The sequence below is a fragment of the Nesoenas mayeri genome (assembly GCF_963082525.1).
Source record: "Nesoenas mayeri genome assembly, chromosome: 4".
In the NCBI taxonomy this organism is placed as follows: Eukaryota; Metazoa; Chordata; class Aves; order Columbiformes; family Columbidae; genus Nesoenas; species Nesoenas mayeri.
In genome coordinates, this window is record NC_137540.1 from 77,733,576 (window position 1) to 77,757,281 (window position 23,706).

At 64.0% G+C, this 23,706-nt stretch overlaps 1 protein-coding gene across 6 annotated transcripts in view; it reads right to left on the reverse strand.

The window, feature by feature from the left end:
* The window catches only part of DCTN1 (dynactin subunit 1), a 68,148-nt gene that overhangs the window by 32,700 nt on the left and 11,742 nt on the right, over window positions 1-23,706 (reverse strand). For all 6 annotated transcript variants that reach the window (XM_080344145.1, XM_080344143.1, XM_080344144.1 and 3 more), the window contains exons 2-4: window positions 16,461-16,709; window positions 14,126-14,204; window positions 13,321-13,352 (exon numbers count right to left, since the gene is read on the reverse strand). In XM_080344145.1, coding sequence (XP_080200271.1) covers window positions 13,321-13,352; window positions 14,126-14,204; window positions 16,461-16,688 — 339 coding nt within the window. In that variant the 5' untranslated portion in view covers window positions 16,689-16,709. The remainder of the gene's footprint in view (window positions 1-13,320; window positions 13,353-14,125; window positions 14,205-16,460; window positions 16,710-23,706) is intronic.

The following is a 23,706-nucleotide window of genomic DNA, read 5'->3' on the forward strand; positions in this document are numbered from 1 at the left end:
CTTTGTTCCCTCGGCGGGTCCCGCAGGCGGCAGCGCGGGGAGCATGTGGGGCTCTGAACAGACAGGCCGGGACACAAGCTTTGGTTCTGGAGCAGGAAATGTGGCAGAAGTCCCGTCCCCGCTGCCTGCGCTGCAGCCGGCTGGGGATCGCGGGGCCCTCCCGGCTCCGTTCCACTCCCGGTGCGGAGTCTCGACCGGACCCGGCCGGGAGCACCGAACGCCGCTGTCGTGGACGGAGGCGGACGCTGGTGGTGGTGTCGCCAGGCGGGACTCACGCTGTGCTGCCAAACGCTTCACCTGGACCAAATCTGAGGTTCCCGATGCAGAAAAGCAAAACTTGTTGTGGCACAAGTGCTGCTGCGGACTTCCCGTCGGCCCCGGGGCGCTGAGCCTCCTGCGCACACGGCCTGCCCGCAGCCGCCGCGCGAGCTCCTCGGGTTCTGCCCGGGCTGACGGTACCTGCGCTACTGCTGGGGATGCACCACAAGGCACTTTGCACTTCGAAGAGCCGCTGACACTTCGCACATGCCCGTTCTCACGCAGAGCAACACGAAACGAGGAGAAGCGGGTGAACCCGCGGCGCTGGGACCGGCGATGCTGCCGGCAGGGCGGGCCGGCCCCTCGATCCGCGTTCCTCATGCTGCGCCGGGGAGCGGGTTAAACTGGAGCTCGCGGTGACCGCCACCTAACGAGGTTTTCACCGTTTGGTGAGCTCATGAACCACACACACAAATCACATCATTTACTGTAACGTTAACGAAATGGCAAAGGCTCCTCGCTGACACAGCACGGCTGCCGAAGTTTGTGCCTTCGCTTGTTTTTATTTTCACTTCTTCGAGATCATACAAAATTTCTCCGGATTCCTCTTTAAGCTGAACGGTGACATCCTGGTTGTGCCAAAAATAACCACCCAGGACACTACGGAGCACAAAGCGGAGCCCGCGCTGAAAGGCGCAGGAACGGCGGCTGCCGGGGACTGCGGAGCAGGGGACGGGGAGCGCCGGAGGCGGCAGAGCCCGGCGGCACGGCAGGAGCGGCGTCACCGCCGGCATGCAGGTCCTCAGCCCGGCCCGGCGCAGGGATGCGCATGCAACGCAGGCACAGGGATGCGATGGACAAACCGCTTCAGGGGAACTTGAAGGGAAAAGCGAGACACAGAATGAAGCTGCTTGTTCACCCAGCCCCCCCGCCCGCACCCAAACCGGCTCCATCAGCTCAGCCCAGCGGCATTAGCATACCAACAGAAAGGGGAAAAGGGGGAAGCAGGCAGGCGGGAGCAGCGTTAGGGGAGGGTGTGAGCCGCAGCTGTACCTTGCGTGTGGCCGGGGCCTGCCTCATCATTGCGGGGAGGACGGAGCGAGGAGGGAAGAGGAGCAGACGTTAGCACCGGCGCTCGCTGCGGCGCCTGCAAATGGCCGCGGCTCCGCGCTACCCGCTCGCCATCCGCCCGAGCGCGGCGGTCGCCTCTGCCAGCGCCGGCCGCTGCGGCGGCTCCGGGGGCTGCGCCGGGGCCGCTCGTCCTCCTGCGCCGCTGCCGCCAACCACCGCCCCGGCGGCTCATGACATCACCGCCGCCGGCTCTCCTCCCGCCGCGACGCGGGATGCGCCGGGATGCACCGAGACACAGCGGGATGCGATGGGACGCGATGGGACGCGATGGGATGCGATGGGATGGGATGGGACGGGATGGGACAGGATGGGACGGGATGCTGAGGGCAGGGGGCCACAGTAGCTCAGCAACACCCCGCTCAGCCACCGCGCCCGTGGGTCCAGCCCCTGTCCCTCTGTCCCCCTGTCCTTCTGTCCCCCCTCAGCACCCCCGCACACACAGAGCCCCACGGAGCTGTCCTGCACAGCCCCGCCCGCCCCACGGCCACACCAGCCAAGGGCAGCTGGGACCTGCCAGCAAACCCTGGACAGATGGACGGCGCTGAGCGCGCAGACGGACAGACGCCTGTGCAGAGCCGCGTCCATCTTGCAGCGCTGCCCAGCCCGGCCCAGCACCTGCTGCCAACAGGGTTTGTTTCCAAGGAGCTCAGCGCTCCCTGCACGGCCAACGATGCCACGAAACCCCCACACCTGGGGAACCCTGCCCGAAACAGCCCCCGTCCTAAAACCCTGCCCTACAAAATAACCCTGCCCGAAACAGCCCCGTCCTAAAACCCTGTCCTACAAAATAACCCTGCCCGAAACAGCCCCCGTCCTAAAACCCTGCCCTACAAAATAACCCTGCCCGAAACAGCCTCCGTCCTAAAACCCTGCCCTACAAAATAACCCTGCCCTGAACCAGCCCCTGCCCTAAACCAGCCCCTGCCACAGGAAAACCTGCCTGAAAACAGCTCCTGCCCTAAAGCAAACCCCGTCCTAAGCCAGGCCCGGCAGCACCCGGCTCAGCCCAACTCCCGCCTGCACCCCAGCCCGACAGCAGCACCCACAGAGCACCCCCAGCAGCACCCCAGCCCCCCAGCAGCACCCCAGCCCCCCAGCAGCACCCCAGCCCCACAGAGCACCCCCAGCAGCACCCACAGCCCCGCAGCCCTGCAGCAGCACCCCCAGCAGCACCCCCAGCAGCACCCCCAGCCCCCCAGCAGCACCCCCAGCAGCACCCCCAGCCCCCGGCAGGGGTGTGAGTGCCACAGCAGCCGGTGACGCTCGGAGAGATCTGTGAACTGCTGGTGAGCCCGGGTGCCACCGCGCACCGGGATCCCGGCCTGTTGGGTACCGGCTCCTTTGACACACGGCCCTGTAGCTCCGCATACCGCATCATGTGTGCGTGAACACGGACCTTCCTTCCATACCGACCACTCCCAGCCCAGTTCCACCGTTTTCCAGCATTTCCAGACTAAGGCACCAGGAGGGAGAGGAGCTCGGGCCAACCCGGGCTCACCCGCAGCACCGACGTTCCTTACATAGGCACGGAACCACAGAACCACAGAGGTTTGGGTTGGAGGGCCCTTCCCAGCCCCCCAGTTCCCCCCTGCCATGACAGGGACATCTGCACCAGCTCAGGGTGCTCAGACCCCGTCCAGCCTGGCCTGGGATGTCTCAGGGATGGTTCAGCCACCACCTCTCTGGGTACCTGAGCTGGGGTCTCTCACACACTGCACATACTGCACACACTGCACACACACTGCGCACGCACACACTGCACACCGCACACACACCCTGCACACACTTCATTTTTCTGCAGCTTCCCTCCAGCCAAAACTCAACCCCAGGAGCAGTTCGTAAGAGACTCAAGGGCCACTACAGGGAGCCCGGAATCTGGTAATTCGTGTGGAATTTCTGACCCTACACGGCTCACACCTGAAATCACAGAGCGGGTTTTCAATCTGCTTGATTCACCAAAATCTCCCACAGCGTTTTTGCTCCAGAGCGATTTCAGGACCTGTCGGTGAGAACAGCATGTCTGAACTCTCCAAAAGGCGCTTGGGGTGCTGTGGCCGTGCCGCCCGACGCAGAGCAGCTCAGCTCCTGTCACTCCTCCTGCCCATGGCCGGGGCTCCGGCTGTGCCGCCCCACGCAGAGCAGCTCAGCTCCCGCCGCTCCTCCTGCCCAAACGCCGTGCGGGGCCCACGGCACGGGGAGCTGCTCAGCCTGGCTCTTAGGTTCCTCCAAACTCTCCAAGTCCTGGGCTTCGCTTTGGCTTTTGTTTTCAACCAGCAAAGTCCTTCCAGAGCCTTGAGTCCCGTTTAACCGGCAGCTCAAACAGCGCGTGGTTGGGTGAACACAGCAACAGTTGGTCCGGTTTTCCCGCAGGATAAAGGATTGTGCCACTGGATAAGTTAGAGCCAATGTGGGCATCCCACAGAGAGATGTCAAGGCAGGAGCCGCGGCACGTCATTTGATTCTAATACTTTACCATTTTCTCTCCCAGCAGCCAAGATCGATCGCCAGCACCTTCAGTGACACGTCCACCCTCCGTCTACAGCCTGAGAGCTCCAAATTCCTGGCCCAGGACCTGAGCTGCCCACAGAGTCACATTGGTTGGAAAAGCCCCTTGAGCTCATGGAGCTCAACCATAAGCCACCCTGTCCCTGCCCCATGTCCTGAGAACCTCATGTCCGTCTGTCCAGCCCTCCAGGGATGGTGACTCCAGCACTGCCCTGGGCAGCCTGTTCAATGCCCCACAGCCCTTTGGGGAAGAAATTGTTCCCACATCCAACCTCAACCTCCCCTGGGCAACTTGAGGCCGTTTCCTCTGCTCCTGGCGCTTGTTCCTGGGGAGCAGAGCCCGACCCCCCTGGCTCCAAGCTCCTTTCAGGCAGTTCAGAGATCAGAAGGTCTCCCCTCAGCTCCTGTTCTCCTGTGCTCCAGCCCCTCACCAGCTCCGGTGTCCGGCTGCAGGGACCTGTGCCCGGTGCCACATGTCACAGGCAGATCTGCTGCAGCACACGTGGCCTGTGGTTCCTGCGGTGGCTCTGGCGAGGACGATGACAAGGTTGATGACAAGGACGATGACAAGGACAAGGCTGCCATCGCTGTCCTCTCTGGGCAGGTTAGATGGGGCCGCCCGGTCCCTCCAGCTCCGGCCAGGGCGAGCGGCTGTGCCGGCCCTTTCGGGGTAACACTTGTTGGCTCCTGTGCGAGGCACCTCCAGCCTGTTGCGTGTCCCCCGAAGCCCCGGCGGGCCAGCAGTGGCCTCGGGCAGCCCAGGCTGTTGCTTCAACCAGCATCACAAACTCTGGGTACCCGGCAAGCCTGGAAACATCACCTGGCACCGCCTGCCAGGCGGCCTTGCTCGCGCAGCAGAGAGAGGGTGGATGTTAAAGGATCCCACATTGCAGAACGTCACAGATTTTGCAGGATGGTGGGTTCCACAGGATCCCAGATTCCAGACGACCGCAGACGCCAGGATCCCGGGTTGCGGGTGGGGGGTCTCCTGGCCGTGCTGCGGAAGCGGTGCCAGGCCGGCGCCCCCCGGCCCGTCCTCTGCAGAAGGTGCTTGTCGCAAACCTGCCCCGCGTCCCCGGACGCTGGAACAGCAAACCCCCGTGGCACAGGTGCTTACCCCAAACAACCCACCATTGCAAACAGCTACAGCAGACAAACAGCAAGGAGCCACTTCCAGCTGCGGTGACGCCGACCTCTAGTACTTTCTACGCATGACAGGCTGAAAAAAATGATCGTCCTCAAGAAAATGCCTCTGATGTCACAGCAGCTCATGGAAACAAGCCAGACGGTGCTCTGATGAGCCGGAGACGGTCAGTGTTCCGATCCAGAGCCAAAGGGAAGCGCTTGGGCAGGCTCCCAAGGGCTGAGGTGCTGGGACAAACACGTCTCAGGGTTAACCAAGAGAAGCAGTTTCAGGAGACCAGACATCGTCACCCCATCACCCTGCACCATCGCCTCGCGCCGTCACCCCACACTGTCACCCCATCACCCCGCACCGTCACCCCACACTGTCACCCCATCACCCTGCACCATCGCCCCGCGCCGTCACCCCACACTGTCACCCCATCACCCTGCACCGTCACCCCATACTGTCACCCCATCACCCTGCACCATCGCCCCGCGCCGTCACCCCACACTGTCACCCCATCACCCCACACCGTCACCCACACCATCACTGCTCCAGGCAGCTCTGCCAATGGGGAGCAGGGGCTCGCCTGTGCCAAAGCACGGCCAGCAGCGCCAGGACGGGGTGTGGGCTGGTGTGCTAAGGAAGCACCACCTCGTTTCGTCCACTCAAGCCTGGCACGGCAAAGCCCGGCCTGGGTGGGGGGCGGGTGACACACACAGGGCTTGGAGGCACCCGAGGGCGCCCCGCGGCTCCCACAGCCCCCTCCCCGACCACAGCGCTCCCTGCTCGCCGCGCGGGCCCAGCCCAGCGCCCCCGTCCCCAGGACAGAGGCCCGTGGGGGTCAGGAACCCCGGGAGCCGCTGGGAGCCGCACGGATTTAACATTCGGCTGGAGAACCGGGGCTGTCACAGCCGGGGACAGGGCAGCAGCTGCTCTAGTGAGCCAGCTGTCCCCAACACAAATCCCGTTTTCTAAACCCAGGACCCTCCAGTCCTTCCCGGTGGCGGCTGAACACGCAGCAGCGGGGCTGGCCGCGCTCCCGCGCCGGAGCAGCGGAGGAGGAAACGCGATTTAGCAACGGAAGAAACAGGTGCCGGCCGCTTCGAGCGGCCCTTTGAAAACACCCGGCGATCTGTGAGACGGGCTATTTATCTCCAAGCCGTGCCAAGGAACCAGGAGCCTTTAGCCCCGGCACGGCTAAGGCGATTGCCGTGTCCCGCTTTGGACAGGGGTTAATCCGGCTCATCGCCACGGTGCCGCCAGCTTGTGGCGCCAGGTGCTGCTCAGCTCCCACGTCCCCCGGTCCTTCCCTCCCTCGGTGAACGGCAAAACCACGGCGATCCCGCAGCGCGGACTGTGCCGGGATGGTCCCCAGCGGTGCCGGGATCCGCCCCGCGGGCACAAGGTCCCGGTGCGGGACGTCGGCGCCCGGGCGCTCTGAGCCTCTGCAGGACGGGTTTCGGCAGGGCAGAGGTGAGGCGCGGTTATGAGATAACCGGATTGCTCCTTCCTTTAAGGGATTAGCAGGGCTTGGCTCAGCCCCTCTGCTGCACAAAGCAACCGCCTGGGACCAGCGCGCTCCGCGCTGTCCCCGGGGCCACCCGCTCCCCCACGGGACAGGGACCGAGGACAGAACACGGTCAGACGGGACCGAGTGCCCGACGGGGAGACGGAGCTGTGGGTGTCACAGAGCTCCGAACAAACACTCGAGGTGCAGCCGCAGCACACGGAGCACCAGCCAGGCCAGCGACAGTGCAGGGACGGCACTGGAGCTGGGACAAAGCCAACGCATCCCAGGGACAGAAAAGGAACGGGCGTCACACCGAGTTCTGTGCTGTCACACGCTGAGTGACCTGAGGGACAGCCGGCACCCCTGGGCAAGACACGTATGGCCACACAGCTCAGTGGTGACCATGTGGGCCACCAGCTCTGTGTGTGGGGACAGCGGGGGCAGGGTCCACAGGGCAGACGTCCATGTGAGGGAGGGGGACCCCCGACACCCTGCACCCAGCAGGAGGGACCCCCCACTCTGCGCAACCCCGGTGGTGGCACAGCCGGGGTCCCTCCAGCCAGGGCTGCCAGCCCGGCCATGGCACTGCCCGTGCCACCGACAGCACCGCCCGCGCCACCGACAGCGAAGTTCAGAGCAGCCACAACCGCCGTGGTGAGACCCTGGCCCACTGTCCCCAGGGAGCCCAGAGTCGGAGCAAAGCGGGGCCAGCGGGGGACAGCAGCTGGGAGCACAAGGGCCATCTGGCACAGAGAAGCAGCAGCTTTCAGTGCGATTAACGTCTATATTTAACATGCAAAGAGCCCCGTTAATCTCAGGAATAGGGACTTATCCGCTAATCACGTTAGTTACGTTGCGATCGCACCCGCCGACTGCCGTTCCCGCAGCTCGCGTGCCGTCCCCAGTGGCAGAGCCAGGGCGGGAGAGCCGGCCAGGGCATCGCGGCTGAGGAACCTCAACTCTGAGGTGGCCTCAGCAAAACGGCGGCACCGGCCTGTCCCCGGAGAACAGCCGTGACGTCTCTCCGGACAGCTGTCACCGCACAGCTGTCACCACAGGGCCGAACAGCAAAGCCCTGCACGGGGGCAGCGTGCGTGGCAACCTGCGACCACCGCGCTGCCCGCACCCGGGGGCGCGACGGGAACGAGCGCACGTTCACACCAGGAGCCGTTCCCGGCAGCGTGGCCGGGACAGGCAGCCGGGTCTGAAGCAGCCGCGGTGCGAGCTTGGGAGCAACACACGCGTCCCTGCAGCTCCCTCGGAGCAGTGGGGTGCCGGGGACAGCCGGGGACAGCCAGGGACAGCCGCCACCGCCACCCCCGCAGCGCCTCAGCAGCCGCTGCCCCTCGCCCGCGGGCTCCCCGGGGACAAACGCGGCTGTTCGGATCGTCTCTCCACCCAAACACCGAAATGAAGGCGGCTGGGAAGACAAGACATGCGGCAGAGCCGCCGCAGCAGGTACCGTACCGCGCCCCCGGCGCTCGCGCCGCGCCCGCTCCCGGGGCCAGAGCGGCTTTGCTCCTGGCAAGACTCCCATGGCAGAAAAGTATTCCCCAAACAGCCAACGGGAAATGGCAACTCCTTGCCAAGAAGCAGCTGTTCTGGCAATGAGCAACACAAAAGGGGTCTGGCTGCCGTGCCACACACCGGCTGCCTGGGGGAGCTCTCACCTCGGGAGCTGCACCGGGAGCCGCACCGGGAGCTGCACCGGGAGCTGCACGGGGAGCCGCACCGGGAGCTGCGGTCCCAGGGGACAAGAACCCCAGACAAACACACCATGACCTGTCCCGGGTCACCGCAGCGTGGTCTTCAGCACCAGCACCCTGTTCCCAGCTCCAGGGCTCATTCTGTCACTGCAGTGTGTTCCTCAGCACCGGTGCCCTGTTCCCAGCTCCGGGGTTCATTCTGTCACCGCAGTGCACTCCTCAGCACCGGTGCCCTGTTCCCAGCTGCGGGGCTCATTCTGTCACCGCAGCAGCTCCTGTTTTACCGCCGCGCAGCCACAGGCCAAAACCGCTTGGGAGAAAACTCATGGCGCAGCGTTACCTGGTGCTGGTCAGAAAACTGCTCTATGTTGGGCAGTAACGGGCCACAGCGTGGCGCTGGGATCACAACGCTCACGGTTACCGAGACAAATGGGCAGTTCTAAGCGCTTCCTGGTCGGACGTGGGGCAGTGCGGCTGAGCTGCCCGCAGCCCGGCACGCACCGGGCGAGGAGCCGGCCCCGCGGCGCCCGAGCCGGGAACACGCTCGTTAATCGGTGATTAGAAGGGAGAGAAGGCCGAGCTGTGGCTGTGCGGCCGCCGGGCCCAGGGCGCGCGGGCGATGGATGGAGCGAGCTGGGCACAGCCCGCGGGCACCGCGGGCACCGCGGCCACGGGGAGACGCGAGCGGGGTGAACGGAGCTGCGCTCAGAGCCTCCCCCGCACACACAGGCTCCCTCCCCGCTCCCGCGCCACCGCCTCTGCTGCATCCCCATTCACCCCCGGCCCCGGGCAGGCGGGGGCACATGCAACGGGCAACATGCAACGGTGCGATGGGGCACAGCAGCCACGGGGACGATGGACTGGGATGCACCGGGCCTGTCATGCGGCCAGAGACGCCAACACACAGAGCAAGTGACAGAAAAGCAGCACCTTTTTAGGTTTCACTCCACGCTGCATGAGGAGGGAATAAAAGGGAACAAGGTTAGAGCTCACGTCGTAGCGACCGCGGTGACGAGCAGCGATCTGCCTCCCGTCAAACAGCATGAGTGTACGGCTGTGCCGGGCACGGAACAGTCAAACAAGTCACTGGGCTGCAAGACTATATGTTAGCAGAAAGGAAAGTACATTCAGGTGAGTTTAAACCAATGTTAAAGGCTTAAAGAGGAAAGCAGAGGACAGGGCCTGTTCCAGCCGCGGGATCCTGCCCTTGTGCAGCGTCACCGACCCGCCCAGCGCAGTCCTTCCTTCTCCAAGGACGATCAGTTCACCTCACAGCAGCATCAGCTGCAGAGTCCACCGGCGCGCTCAGCGACCGGCACCCGGGACCAGGGGAGCAGGGTCCCGAACCCACTCAGCCCCGACCCTGCGAGGGAAGCGGCTCTGAACCCCCGGCTCCCGCCCAGGGCGGCCGCGGGTGTTGCCCAGCACCGCCGGCGCCAGACGCGGCGCACGGCCTGCAGAGCAGGGCGCTCTGCTCTCCAACGCAGCTCCGGACCGCAGCGGCACAGCCCCGCCGCGGCCACTGCCCCGCCGAGGATCTTCCGAGGCAGCTCACGCAGTCGTGCTGGGAAGGAATCGCACGTCACCCAAAGCCTGCTGGAAACCCCCGTGTCCTGCTGCCCGGGGCCCGCGAACCCGCGGGAAAGCAGCTTTCCCCATTTCAGAATTCCCGTGCCAGCCGCCGGGTCTGGCCAGGCAGCAGTTGAGGTTTGGGTGTCGGGGTGTCCAGGACGCAGGGGAACCCCGAACAGAGCCAGCGGCACCGCCGCACCTTCTGGCAGAGCCGTTACCACTGCGCGCCCATGGGACTGCCCAGACGCACGGGCCACCCTCAGCTGCTCGGACACCTCGGGGACACACACAGAGCGACCGGTCCTGTCACCAGCCTGCTGCTGGGACGGGGACACAGGAGAGAGCGACACGGCAGCAGAGAGGAGCTCCCGTTCCTGCGGGATCTGCACCCGAACGCGCAGGCTCCGGGACACCGCGCTGCCCGCGGCTCGGCCGGCTCTGGCCACAGAGCTCAGTGTCCACAGCCGATACGGAGATCAGAGAACCGTGTTGGCTGGAAAAGCCCCTCAAGCTCATCAAGTCCACCCATAACCCACCCTGTCCCTGCCCCATGTCCTGAGACCCTCATGTCCGTCTGTCCAGCCCTCCAGGGATGGTGACTCCAGCACTGCCCTGGGCAGCCTGTTCAATGCCCCACAGCCCTTTGGGGAAGAAATTGTTCCCACATCCAACCTCAACCTCCCCTGGCGCAACTTGAGGCCGTTTCCTCTGCTCCTGGCGCTTGTTCCTGGGGAGCAGAGCCCGACCCCCCTGGCTCCAAGCTCCTTTCAGGCAGTTCAGAGATCAGAAGGTCTCCCCTCAGCTCCTGTTCTCCAGCTGAACCCCCAGGTCCCTCAGCCGCTCCATCACACTTGTGCTCCAGATCACGAGCTCTGGGGTGATTCTCCAGTTTCACCTTCGGCAGCAGCGTTACGTCCCCACTCAGGACGGAAAACACCCACAACAGTGCCCGGCAGAGGTTCTGCCCCAGGGAAACAGCAGCTCTTCATTAGGAAAACTGTGACAACAGTCACAATGTAGTGAAGCCAACACATGTGGATCTGGCAAAAAAGAATCGAGAGGACCATAACCAGCTGGGGGACAGGAGACACCGAGTCTGGGGACACGAGACACTGTGCCTGGGGACAGGAGACCCCGAGTCGGGGGCCAGGACAGGACACACCGTCCCCGGGGCCAGGTGCTGTCCCCACACCGGGCGCTCCCTGCTCAGCCCAGGCTGCACGCAGGGGTTCCCCAGCAGCCGGGACTGCCCGGAGCAGCTCACCCCGCGCTCCCAGGCTCTCGCTGCTGGGACCACAAACCATTTATTGCAGCACCTTCAGCAGAAAACCTCGGCGCTCTGAGGCCCGGAGGAGAGGCGGCGCTGAGTGCCCGCCCCGGCGCGGGGGCTGTCACCCCCCGGCACTGCTCACTGCCATCGCCGCAGCCCCGCGGGCAGCAGCGGCCTCTGTCCCCTCGGCAGCAAGGGCCGTGCCGCCGGCTGGCAGCCGGGCCCTGTGGTGGCCAATGGGACGTCCCCAGGGACAGCGGGACCCTTCGGGGTGTCAGCGCTGCCCCGACCCCCCGCGTCCCACGGCCCCGCCAGCGGCACAGCCCACACAGCCCGGCCTGGGCTGCACCCCCGTGAGCGGCTCAGACGCCCCCGCGGCACCGAACTCCTGTGTTCCCGCGCGGGGCTCCCGGCGCCGCGTGACCCAGCTCCCGGGGCACAGCCGCTCTCGCCCATCGCCCGCGCGGGGCGCTCAGCAAAGCCTCCCGGGCAGGACGGTGACCGTGGGCGGGGGCACCTCCCGCACCGACACACCAAAGCGCCACCCAGGGCACGTCCAGCGCCAGCGGGGCGGCACGGGGCTCCCTCTGCCCAACGCTTTGCTGCCAGCACCAAATCCTCACCCTCTTATGCAGACAGCAGGTACCATCAGCCAGTTAATCTGGGCTTTCTCCAACCTTCCGAGCGCAAATCTGCTGTTTCATCTCCTCGCCTGTGACTTTCTCAAAACGTGAGCAGCATAAAGAATTCAAAGAACAATTCCTATCTTAGCATCCTGATTTAGTGAACGCTGAGATTTTTTCCACTTTGTAATTATTACATTTGTCTTTTAGTACCAATGTTCTACAGCAACTCCAAAATCTCCCTTCCCAGGCCTCGCGACCGCGCGTTGCAGCCTGTACTGCGGGGAGGGCTCCGTCCTACCTGCTCTCACGCCTTCACGGGGTCACCGCTCGGCTCCACCGCACATTAATTCCAGCATATCACTAAAGCAGGAGGCAAGATGTTTGTACCACAGGCAGACAGCAGGGGACAGAAAAGATGCCGCCAGTGCCAGAGGTCCCGCGACGGAGAAGGATGAGACGCTGGTGGGGAAGTCACATCCCACGCACACCAACAGGTAACTGCCCTAAAAATCCCCCAGATGCCTTTGTTGGGGGTTCTGTCCCCTGCTCTGGTGTCAGCGGGACATGGCACAACCTGCGGGTCCCTCCCGGCAGGACCCACACATTCCCCTGCCCCCACACGAGCGGGCTTTCCCCGCTGTCCGTACACCGGGTGGGCCCGTGCCAAAGCACCCAGAGCAGACCCAGCGCCACCACCGGCCCCTCGCTACCCGCACATGTGCACATCCAGCTGTGTGCGCCAGCCTCCGGCACCCAGGGACGGCGCCTGCCTGGGGTCAGGATATCTGCAGACAGGCGCCTGCTGCAGGTTTTCGTTCCGCAGGGAACACGCCCACGGCTGGTACAACAGGAACCCGCCTGTGCCCGAGCGGCGCGGGGTCCCGGGCCCAGCCCTCGGGAGCACACGGTGCCGTGAGCCACGTGCGGCTCGGTCAGTGTCCCCAGAACACGCTGCGCTGCAGGACGTGGGGCCGCGGAGCCCGCAGGACGTGGGGCCGCAGAGCCCGCAGGACGTGGGGCCGCAGAGCCCGCAGGACGTGGGGCCGCGGAGCCCGCAGGACGTGGGGCCGCGGAGCCCGCAGGACGTGGGGCCGCAGAGCCCGCAGGACGTGGGGCCGCAGAGCCCGCAGGACGTGGGGCCGCGGAGCCCGCAGGACGTGGGGCCGCGGAGCCCGCAGGACGTGGGGCCGCGGAGCCCGCAGGACGTGGGGCCGCGGAGCCCGCAGGACGTGGGGCCGCGGAGCCCGCAGGACGTGGGGCCGCGGAGCCCGCAGGACGTGGGGCTGCAATGCTCATTGAGCTGAGATAACACCTGCAATACAGGAAACCCGGCTGGGTTTAATTCCTCAGTAACTTACTGATTTCTGGTCATTAGCTGGAAATTGCTTTTTAATGGCCTCGTTTCCCGTGGCTCTCGGAAGAAATGCGCTTTACCACGGGTATTTTTATGACAGAGCACTGAGCTGAAAAGGGAGAACTAAGAGACAGGCTGCCAAAACTCTGACTGTGTGTTTAGTGAGTGTGTCACCTCGTGTGGGGATGGCAAACGGAGCTCTCAGAGAGGTGACATGGGTTACTGACAGGCAGCGGCACAGCCCGCGCTCGGCACTCACCAGCTTGCTGGCTTTGGCGGCATCCACGGCATCTGCAAAGAGAACAGAAACACAACGTGAGTTTGGCCGAAGGAGACCCCGGTGCAACCATTTCCACGCGTTCTTAGGAACGGGGTGAACACGGAGCAGGATCAACCAGGCACGGGCGGTGCAGGGGGCAGGGCCTGCAGAACAGGGGCTCCCCGTGGGACCCGCTGGCACGGTCTGGGAGAACCGGCACCGGCTCAGAACCAGCTCGGGCTGCGCTGCTGTGCTGGGGTTAAACCCCCGCAGTTCAGAACCCCCGAGCCCCCTCCAGCGCTGCCCACGGGACCCCGGCAGCCGCGGGCTGCACGGACAGCCGTGTGTCTGGCTGGTGGTGTGTCCGGCCGCACGCAGCAAAACAAAGGGCTCCCATCCCGGCCCAGGCGCGGTCGGGAATCTGAACCCGCGCGAGGCAGAGGCACAAGAGAAAGACGAAATTGTTCCCAGATCCAAGCTCAACCTCCCCTGGCGCAACCCGAGGCCGTTTCCTCTGCTCCTGGCGCCTGTTCCTGGGAGCAGAGCCCGACCCCCCCGGCTCCATCCTCCCCTATAGAAGCCAAGAGCTAAACTGTGAAATGGATACTGGGCCATCATGACGCTCTTTCAAAATTTAGTCTCCTCAGGAAAACACAATTAAGAACTCAGCAACAAGTACTGAGTTTGTGCTGCGAGACGGGGATGCCAGGGGAGCAGCGGGCTGGGGTGCAGCAGGACGGCGCTGCTCGGGGCACACGGGGCGCTGCTCGGGGCACACGGGGCGCTGCAGCAGGGACCGCCGTACCTCGCTTGGGGACCTTCAGGGCGGCCGACTCCGGTGTTTCTGGGGACGTTGTGTCAGCGCCATCTTCAAAGACTTGGATCTGGAAAAGTATAACAACTGTTATTACAAAAATAAGACACAAAACACACACACAAGCAAAAAAACCTCCAACACCAAAAAACCAAACAAAGCCCCCAGGAAGAGACGCGCAGAGCCGGCACACAGCCGGGACGCGCTGGGAAAGCGGGTCCGTTCCAGCAGCACGTTTAAACAGCGCAGCCCGCGCCCCTGGGCACAGATTCTGAACGCAGGGGTTCGGGCTCAGCTCCCGAGCGCCCTCCTGCAAACAGCCAAGTGTCCTCGATTCACACGAGCAATAGAGAATATTCACACAGGGAATAAAGAATGTTCACATGACGAATAATGAGTATTCACAGAGGGAATAAATCATATTTGCATAAAGAACAAAGCAAGTCGAACCCGGCTGTGGCAGCCAGAGCTCCTCTACCGGCCCCGCTCCCAGCCGGCTCGAGAACCTCGCTCCGACCCCGTTTGGGTTCCTGGCACTTGACAGAAGGCTCAGTTTTTATTTTGTGTGTGGTGTGTTGCCTTAGCTAGAATTATTTAAACCCCACTCTGTTCCTAAGGAAAGCTGCTGCTCCTGCAGCACAGCGACCCCAGAGCAAGAACCATTTAAACCCCACTCTGTTCCTAAGGAAAGCTGCTGCTCCTGCAGCACAGCGACCGTGACCCCAGAGCTGACGTGGCCACAGGCTGTGGGGCTGAGCCCCAGAGCTGCCGGGCTCCCGGGGACACCAGACACAGCCCCACAGCTCTGAGCCCTGTGAACACACCTGCGGGTTGAACGTTTAGGGTTTCTCTTTGGTAACTTTCCTTTTATGCATTTTTGCTTGGTAAACACAGAAAAGTCTAGAAAGGATAAGGCCCCTCCAGAACTGAAGATCAGCACTACGTGAGCGCTGCTCACGGGTCCTGTCCCTGCAGCCTGAGAGCTCGGTCACGATCACAAACCATCCCCAACCTGTCAGGCACAGTCTCTGCTTTGGGAAGATGCCCAAATTCCAGGAGCGTATTGTTAATTTAAGAGAAGCAAGGAGACTGAGCACAACCATGCCCCAGAAACCCCGACAGCCGCCCCAGCGCTGTGAGCACCCAAACCCGCTGGGCAGCGGGACAGGAGGGTCCTGGGATGGGGGACGGGACGCAGGGCATCACAGAGTCACCACATCCCGGGCTCAGGGACCGCGGGGATCGCCTGGTCCAACCTTTCACGGCACAAGCCCAGTCTAGACCAGCCGGCCCAGCCCTGCCCAGCTGGATCCTAAAAGTGCCCGGTGCCGGGAACCAGCCCTGCCCTGGGGAGATTCCAGCGACCGGCTGTTCTCACTGGGAACAATTTCCCCCTGGTCTCCCATTGAATCTCCCCAGGAGCCACCGGTACCCACGGCCCCGCGGCTCCTCCACGGGACTCCAGTACAAGGGGCGTCTCACCTGCGTCGGGACACGGAACCCGTTCGGTGGCAGCACCAGCCCCGCTGGGACGTGGCGGCAGGAACCAGGCCGGGCTGCGGGCTGGACCGGAGGAGCGCCACAATCACCGAGATGCGCCGCGGCAGCAGTTTGAGCCCCACAGCTCCTCTGCCCAGCAGGAGGACAACAGCAGCTCCACGTGACGGCAAAATCAACGGCAGCGCTGCCACGCACCACGAAAGAATCCTCACGTTCCAATTCACCAGCCCAAATACGTGTCCCAGGCAGGCAAAACACCCATTGTGCCAAAAGATAACGGGCCAATGCTCAGTGGAACACCCGTCTGCGCTGCCACAGCCGCGGGAAGCAGAGACCCAGCCCCTGCAGCAGGGGGCAGGGGGGGACACGCAGACAGGGGGACAGCGGATGGGGGGGACAGGGGATATGGGGACAGCAGATGAGGGGACAGCGGACAGGGGGACAGGGGATATGGGGACAGCAAATGGGGGAACAGCAGCCCCTGTGTCACCCCCCTTGGCATAGCACAGCGAGACGGCCCCAGCTCCTGCTGCCACCGTCCTCTGGCCAGGACTGCGACACGGCCACATGCCAGGACACATCAGTGTCCTTGGGGACACCACCACGGAAACAGACCGTCCCGCTCCCCACTAGAGGATCTGTCTGTCTGCTGTCCGGGATTCTGTCTGTGTGCATTTTGGCTGTTGTGCTCAGTCGCAGGTTGGAAGATGGACAGTCCTGGACACGTCGCTGTCCCCAGGAGCGTGGGAGGTGTATTTCACCTGTCCCCCCGGTGCGAAGGGCCGTCTCCCCGTGTGCCGCAGCCCGGTGGGCGCGGGCAGCGTACCTGGGACTGCCGCACGAAGATGCCGTGGTTCTCCTCGCAGGTGAAGTACTTCCTGCCCTGCACGGTCCCATCGTTCTTGCCCTTGGCTTCATCCAGGATGACGCCGACCCACTTGCCCGTGGCGAACAGGGTGGCCCCCACGTAGGCCACGGTGCCGCGGTGGCCCTTGCCGATGACCTCCACCCTGGAGCCCACCTTGAGGGGCTTGCTGCCGCCCTCCGCGCTCATCCTGGGGCCGCTGCTGGGCACCTGCGGACACAGGGACACACGGAACACACGGGTCACAAGCGGCCAGACGGACACACAGACAGACCTGCTCCTCCCAGGGGTCGGCAAAGGGAAGCGTGCCCATCCCAGCTGCCGAATCGGGATGGCGAACCGAGGAAAACCCCCATTAAGCACAGCTCTTCAGTGCTAACAGACACACTGTGCTCACAAAGCCAATTTATCAGTTTTTTATAAGCTCGGGGAAAAACAACAACCCCCAAGTGCGAAGGGGCAGGTGCCAGCACAGCCTCGTTTACCAAACCTGTACTCGCTCCATCCCTCCTCCACCGCACTGGGACCGGCCGGCGGCTCCCAGCCTCGGCACACGCAGCCCGGCGCCGAACGGCGCTGCCTGACCCCTGCACCCCCCTTCCTGCTCGCAGCCGCGGTTCCACTGGAGCTGGGGACCCAGCCCCCGAGCCGCGGCAGCGCTGGGGGCACGAAATACCGACGCTCAACTCATGGGGCTGTTGCAGCATTACCACTGTGAACATCGATCCCGATTTCAGTGCCATCACCAGCCCGCGGCCGCCAGCCCCGCTGAGAACCGCGTTTGGGTGCGGTGACCCGTTGATGGGGTATGTCAGAGCGGGGGGCAGGGCTGGGAGGAACTCAAAGAGCCCCAGTGTTGCCTCAATCGTAGTGAGGTTTGTTGGATCTCCCCCGCCCAGCACCTGCTCCGAAACAAGCCCCGGTGGAACAGCGGAGGGTCACACCACACTGCCGTGGACCTACGCTAACGGTGCGTTTTAACTGCTCTAAGCAGCGCTGCGGTGACAGCCCCTCCTCAACAGCCGCGCCGGCACAGCGACCCCCGTCCCCGCGCCCACGGCCGGCGCCACAGAGCACGGTTGGCATTCACAGCATCCCGCTGGCCAGAACTTCTGCTCATTGTGCATAAAGCATTTTGCTTTGCTGAGCACTGCGCTCGGAGGGAAGAATGTGCTCTGTATGGAGCACAGGGCTGCTGTCACCAGCGGGACGGGCCCGAGGGAGGTGACACCGAGTCACGGCCGCGGCCAGAGGCCGAACGGGGCTGGGGGCTTCAACAGCCCCAGGAAACCCGGGCAATGAAACCAGGATACCCTGCAAGCTGCTGCAGAACCCGGATCCCCTCGCACCTCTGGGTGCAGCACGGAGCCTGCTCGGGAGCACGCTGCTCGAGGATAGCCTGAAAGCTGCTCTAGAACCCGGATCCCCTCACGCCCGCGGCTCCGGGCGCGGCACAGACCCCGCTCGGGAGCACGCTGGTTCTCCACGCCGAAGCGAACGCTGCTCGTCCGAGCGCCACTGGCACGACTCAGAAGCACTAGATCTTTTAAGGGAAAATAAAATCACCATTTCCTATCAAACAAACAAAAACAAACCTTCCATCTAAAACTTATGCTACGCGCTCCAATAAATGTGGGCTGAACACTGGATCCCTTCAGCCGGCAGAACGGCACCAATAGTCTGTGAAATACCTGCAGCTGAGAAATCGGCGCGTCCCGCGTCTGTAAGGAACGGGAGCGGAGCTCGGAGACAGCGAGAGGCCTCCAGGAAAAGCAAGATTCACCAGTTCAACAGAAAGGTTCCTGCTCGGGGATTTTAAAAACAGTCGCTTCCCTTTCCACCCATTGTGGTTGGTGTTTGCTCTGGTTGGTGTTTGCCAGTTCACAGCCCTGGGGCTGCGGCAGCTGCAGGGCCAGGAACACGGGGAACACCAGAGCGCGGAACGGCCCCGGGAACACCAGAGTGAGCCGCAGGGAGCCGGAGCTGCCATGGGGCGCAGGACATGGCTCACTGCTGTTCCTTGCAAAGGCCTCTCCAGAGACCCCCGAGCTGCAGAGTCCACCCGTGTACGACCTGGGGACGTTCCAGCGGCGGTTCCTGCGCCGTGGTTCCTGCGCCGCGGCTCCTCCCGTGCCCCAGAGCAGCGAGCAGAGCTTGAGCGGAAGAAAAGCGCTTTTCCCGGCGTCAAGCACCTGAGATCACAGCGGGTTACCCCACCAGAGCAGCAGAACAGAACTGAGCGCAGAGCGAGGAATGCCGCGGCGAGCGGCCGGCGAGGCCTCCAGCACCAGCACACGCTGCGCCCAGCACCGCAAAGCCCACGCAGGGTCCCGGCCTCGGGCCGGGCCGCTCGCCTGGCCATGAACAGACAACAGCCGGGATTCCTCCCCCGCGTACGGAGGGGTGGACCAAGATAATGCACATCACCACGGCAAATCTCAGCATTGTGCACATCGCACACAACTGTTGAGCAGGCTGGATAAACCGCCAGCTCGGGCGGCGCTCCCTCCCAAAGAGCCGTGCGAATGAGGGGCAGCGTTTCCAGGAGCAGATAAGATGGGGCTCTGTATGTCTTCTCTGCACACCCAGGTGCACGGGCAAAGCATTTCAAGGTTACTTTTACACGGTAAAACACCTGCAAATCCCCTGGGAGCCACAACCCCCCGTTTCCTCCCCGATACACCCGCAGCCAGCCCAGAGAAGGGCTGCGGATCTGCCCTGTCCTGGTTTTGGGTGTCCATCTGTCCGTCCGTCCCGGGCTCGTGCTGGGGTGATGGTGCCGCATCCCAGTCAGTGCACACGGATCAGCTCCGCGGCAGAGACGTGAGTGGTAACCAAAGGGCTTTCGGTCCGCGCTGGCAGGATGGGACATCCCTGATGCGGCACCGGCGCCAGGCACAGCGCCCCGCCAGGAACGTCAGAACGATTTAAATTACTCAGGTACCGACCCTAAACACCGAACACCCCGGCACAGAGACCGCTGTCCCAGTGCCGCGTCCCAGCACCGAACCACCGCACCAGTGCAAACCAACAGTCAGACCAGCACCAGGGTGGATCTGGGAACAATTTCTTCCCCAAAGGGCTGTGGGGCATCGAACAGGCTGCCCAGGGCAGTGTTGGAGTCACCAGCCCTGGAGGGCTGGACAGACGGACATGAGGTTACAGTATCACAGTATGTTTGCGATTGGAAGGGACCTCAAAAGATCATCTAGTCCAATCCCCAGGTTCTCAGGACAGAGGGCAGGGACAGGGTGGGGGAACATTGGACTCCATGATATTTAAAGTCTTCTCCACCCAAACTGATCCTGTGGTTCTGTGACCGCAGCGCTCCCCCCTCCCGGCCCAGGTAATGGAGCTGAGCAACATCACCACCACACGCAGCACCGCACCAACAGCCACAGCACCGCGCCAACCACCGCCGCGCCGCGCCAACCGCTGCCACGTCGCGCCGCACCAACCGCCGCCGCACCAACCGCCGCCGCACCAACCGCCGCCGCACCAACCGCCGCCGCGCCGCAAAGCTGCGGCCTCGTCTGCCTGGTGACTGCCCTCAGCCTGCTGAACACGGGTCGGCCTCAGGGTCTGCTTGTTGGATGTTATAATTAACACAGCAGCCAATTAATAACACACGGGTATGCATCACCACAAGAAAGTAACGAAACAAGCCAGTAACAACCTTCTCACGCGTCTGCGATCTCACTAGCGCTGAATGGCGAAAGTTAATGCCACTAAATCTGGCAAAATGAGGTAGAGTTTTCGGTCTCAAATATAAAATTACTATAATTTCGTAAATCTATCAAATAAGGTTTCATTTCATAAAACAGACAGGAAGTTTGCTGACTGCACAGCACCCTCGTGCTGAGCGCCCTTCCTTGCAGCCCTTGTCACGCCAGCAAAGGGTGCTGAGAAGAACACTTCCCAGGCGCACTTTGCTCCCAGGCCCGAGCGCCCTGAGCAGCGTCCTGAGCAGCGTCCCGAGCGCCCTGAGCAGCGTCCTGAGCAGTGTCCCGAGCGCCCTGAGCAGCGTCCCGTGCCCCCAGCTGCCCGGGCACCAGCACAGCCGAGCTCCCACACCGGCACGGCGACCCGGCACTCACCAGATAGCTGCTACCTGTATGGAAGTCATGCCAAGTGAAATGGCAACGAGACTGATCAAAAAGGGAAATTTGGGTGCTGGACGTGTGCTCGGAGCAGGGACCTGCTCACCTGTCACTGCTCGGGCACGCCAGAGACAAACACCAACAAAAATCATAGATTTGCTAACAACAGGCAGAGAGAAGAAGTTCAGGGCAGCCCAGGGGTTCGGGAAAAGAGCTCCAGGTGTAAAACAGGCGCCCGGGGAGGAGGGAATGCCCGCTGGGCACGGCCCCAGCCCCCGCCGCCCCCACTGCCTTCCTGCCCCGCTCCTCAGCCGCAGGACGAACCGCCGAGTGGGGCCAACACGGGTGTCCTCCCGCGCCCATGCGGCTGTCCTCCCGCGCCCATGTGTCCTCCCGCGCCCACATGCCCTCCCGCGCCCACGCGGCTGTCTTCCCGTGCCCACGTGCCCTCCCGCACCAATGTGTCCTCCCGCGCCCACGTGCCCTCCCGCGCCCAGCTTGGTGCGGCAAGGAAACATCTGCCAGTCGCTCGTGGTCACACCAACGGCCCTTCTGCAGCAACCCTGCCCGGCTCTCCAGAGCTGCCGCGCAAGCCCAGGCCCAACCGGCCCAGCTAAACCCAAGATCCGCATTCCCATCACAGCTCAAAACAACACGATTACCACAACTCTGGATTTTAAAAGGTGAGAAACTGTCCAAGCTGGAAATGCTGCATTTGCATTTACCGCCCCAGGGGGGTGAGCACGTGCTGGGACCCACTGGCCGTCCCCAACAGAGGCGGCCAGGCAGAGCCAGGCCCGTGGTGGCACAGGGTGCCGGTGCCACCTGCGGTCACTGTCCCTTCCCAGCTGCGGAGGAAGGAGGTGCGGGTGGGACACACAGCCAAGCTGGGGACGCCTGAGCCCAGCACAGCAGCTGGGGACAGCGCGCGGAGCTCCCTCGGGTCCCAGCTGAGCTCACCCGCGCCCTCGCACACGGCAGCTCCCGCAGCAACTCGTCCCCGCTCCCACCGCGACGGCTCCGGGGGGGGTGAGCTGCCAAGTGACCCTAAAGGAGGAACCGGTGTCCTGTGGAAGCGGGGCAGCGCTCCTGCCCCTCTCCCAAACCCACAGCACGGGTACCGGCAGCCACCGATGGAAAACGGTGCAACTGAAGCTCTTGTGACCTGGGCCTGATTTGGGTCACTCCGTGTCCCACCTGAGCACGATGGTTTCAGGGTTCGCTCCATTGCAGCTGATAACCCAAGGAGTATTTCCTGTGCTCCTTCCAGAAGCCGCTCACATCACCGCGGTGCACTCGGTTCTCCTCCCCGGTGCAGATGTGACTAATGGAACCTCAAACTGCCACTCAAAGCGCAGATCAAAAGTCTCAGGCGAACCCTGAAGGCAGCAGCCACCTCTGAAGAGCTCCGTGGGATTCACAACCACGGGGCAAAACGCCCTGAGCCCCCAACTGAACGTGACCCAACGCGGCTGAAATGAGTCTGAAATAATTCTAGTTTCTGTGAAGTCCAGTTGTCACGGGACAGCGCGGGCGCTGCCCAACCGCCCTGCTGGGAGCGGCACGAGCCGGGACGCCCAGCGGCCCTCAGGGGGTGGCACGGCGGGGGGTACAGGGGGTGGCACGAGGGGGGGTGTCGACCCTCCCCGCTCAGATCTGCTGCGGTTGGACGTGTGGCCAAGCCGGGGTGAAGCCCCCACCCACCCTGGTGCTGGACACATCCTGGCCGAGGCTGGGGAGCAAGGAGGCGAAGGCGGATGGCTGGGGTGCTCCTGAGCGCAATGACACTGGCCACCGCGCCAGCGTACGAGCACACGTCCCCAGAGCCTGCTCCGGGTGCTGCCGGCCCCGCCGGGCTGCCGCAGCCGCGGTCCCACCGCACCGACCCCGCCGTGCCATGGGAGCACAGCGCAGCCCAGCCCGCGCGTCCGGGAGCTGCGGCCGCCGTCTGCCCCGCCAGAACTCAGCACGGGTATCAGGACAGAACCTCCACTACTCAGGCTGAAATGTCACCTCCTGCACCGCCCCCCCCACTGGACACATCGGCCTTTAGCAAACCCCCAGCCGGGGGCGGGGGCCACCGCACACACACAGACCCCGCGTCCCAGCCCCGGAGCCCCCGCAGCCGCACCCCGCACGGACACACCACACGCTCCGACCCGCACTGCTGGGAAAAGCCGCTCACAGCCGCCCCGAGCCGTGGGCTGAGCAGCAGCGGCTCCGGCCACTGCACTGCAAATCGCTCCGGCCAGACACCCGTCACCCTGCACGCCCACCGCCACGGGCACCCGCACGCCCACCGCCACAGGCACCCGCACGCCCACCGCCACGGGCACCCACCCGCCTGGGCCGGGGGCAGCCGCAGGGCCCGCTGCCCACGGAGGTTCGGGGCAGGGGGAGCAGCCGCAGGTCCCACTGCTCACGGGGGTTCGGGGCGGGGGGAGCGGCCGCAGGTCCCCTTCCCCACGGGGTTTCAGGGTGGGGGGAGCGGCCGCAGGTCCCCTTCCCCACGGGGTTTCAGGGTGGGGGGAGCGGCCGCAGGTCCCCTTCCCCACGGGGTTTCAGGGTGGGGGGAGTGGCCGCAGGTCCCGTTCCCCACGGAGGTTCGGGGCAGGGGGAGCAGCCACAGGTCCCCTTCCCCACAGGGGTTCGGGGCGGGGGGAGCGGCCGCAGGTCCCGTTCCCCACGGGGTTCGGGGCAGCCCCGGCACAAGGGGGCGGAGGGAAGGGGTCTGTGCTCCCCCAGAGTTCCGAAGCGCTCTGCCAAGTTGGCAAACACGGGTAACGGAGATGCCAAGAACGCGCTGCCCGGTCCCCGAGCCGGTGGGTGCCTGGGACACAATGTCACCGCGCCGGCGGGGCCGAACAAAACGACAAAGCCGGCGCGAGGCGAGGCCCGGCTGGGCCGGTGCGCTGCCCGCCGCGCCGCCCGGGGTTAACTGCAATACGGTAAAACCTGGAAGCGATTGCCGGGCACTCGGAAGCTCAGAATCGCACCGTGCTACCTGGAAAATGAGCACAGAGCACGGAAAAAACACGATGCAGAGAAGAAAACAAGCCTGAATCTTTGTGTTGAAAAGCCCTGGGAAGATTCTGTCATCACCGGAG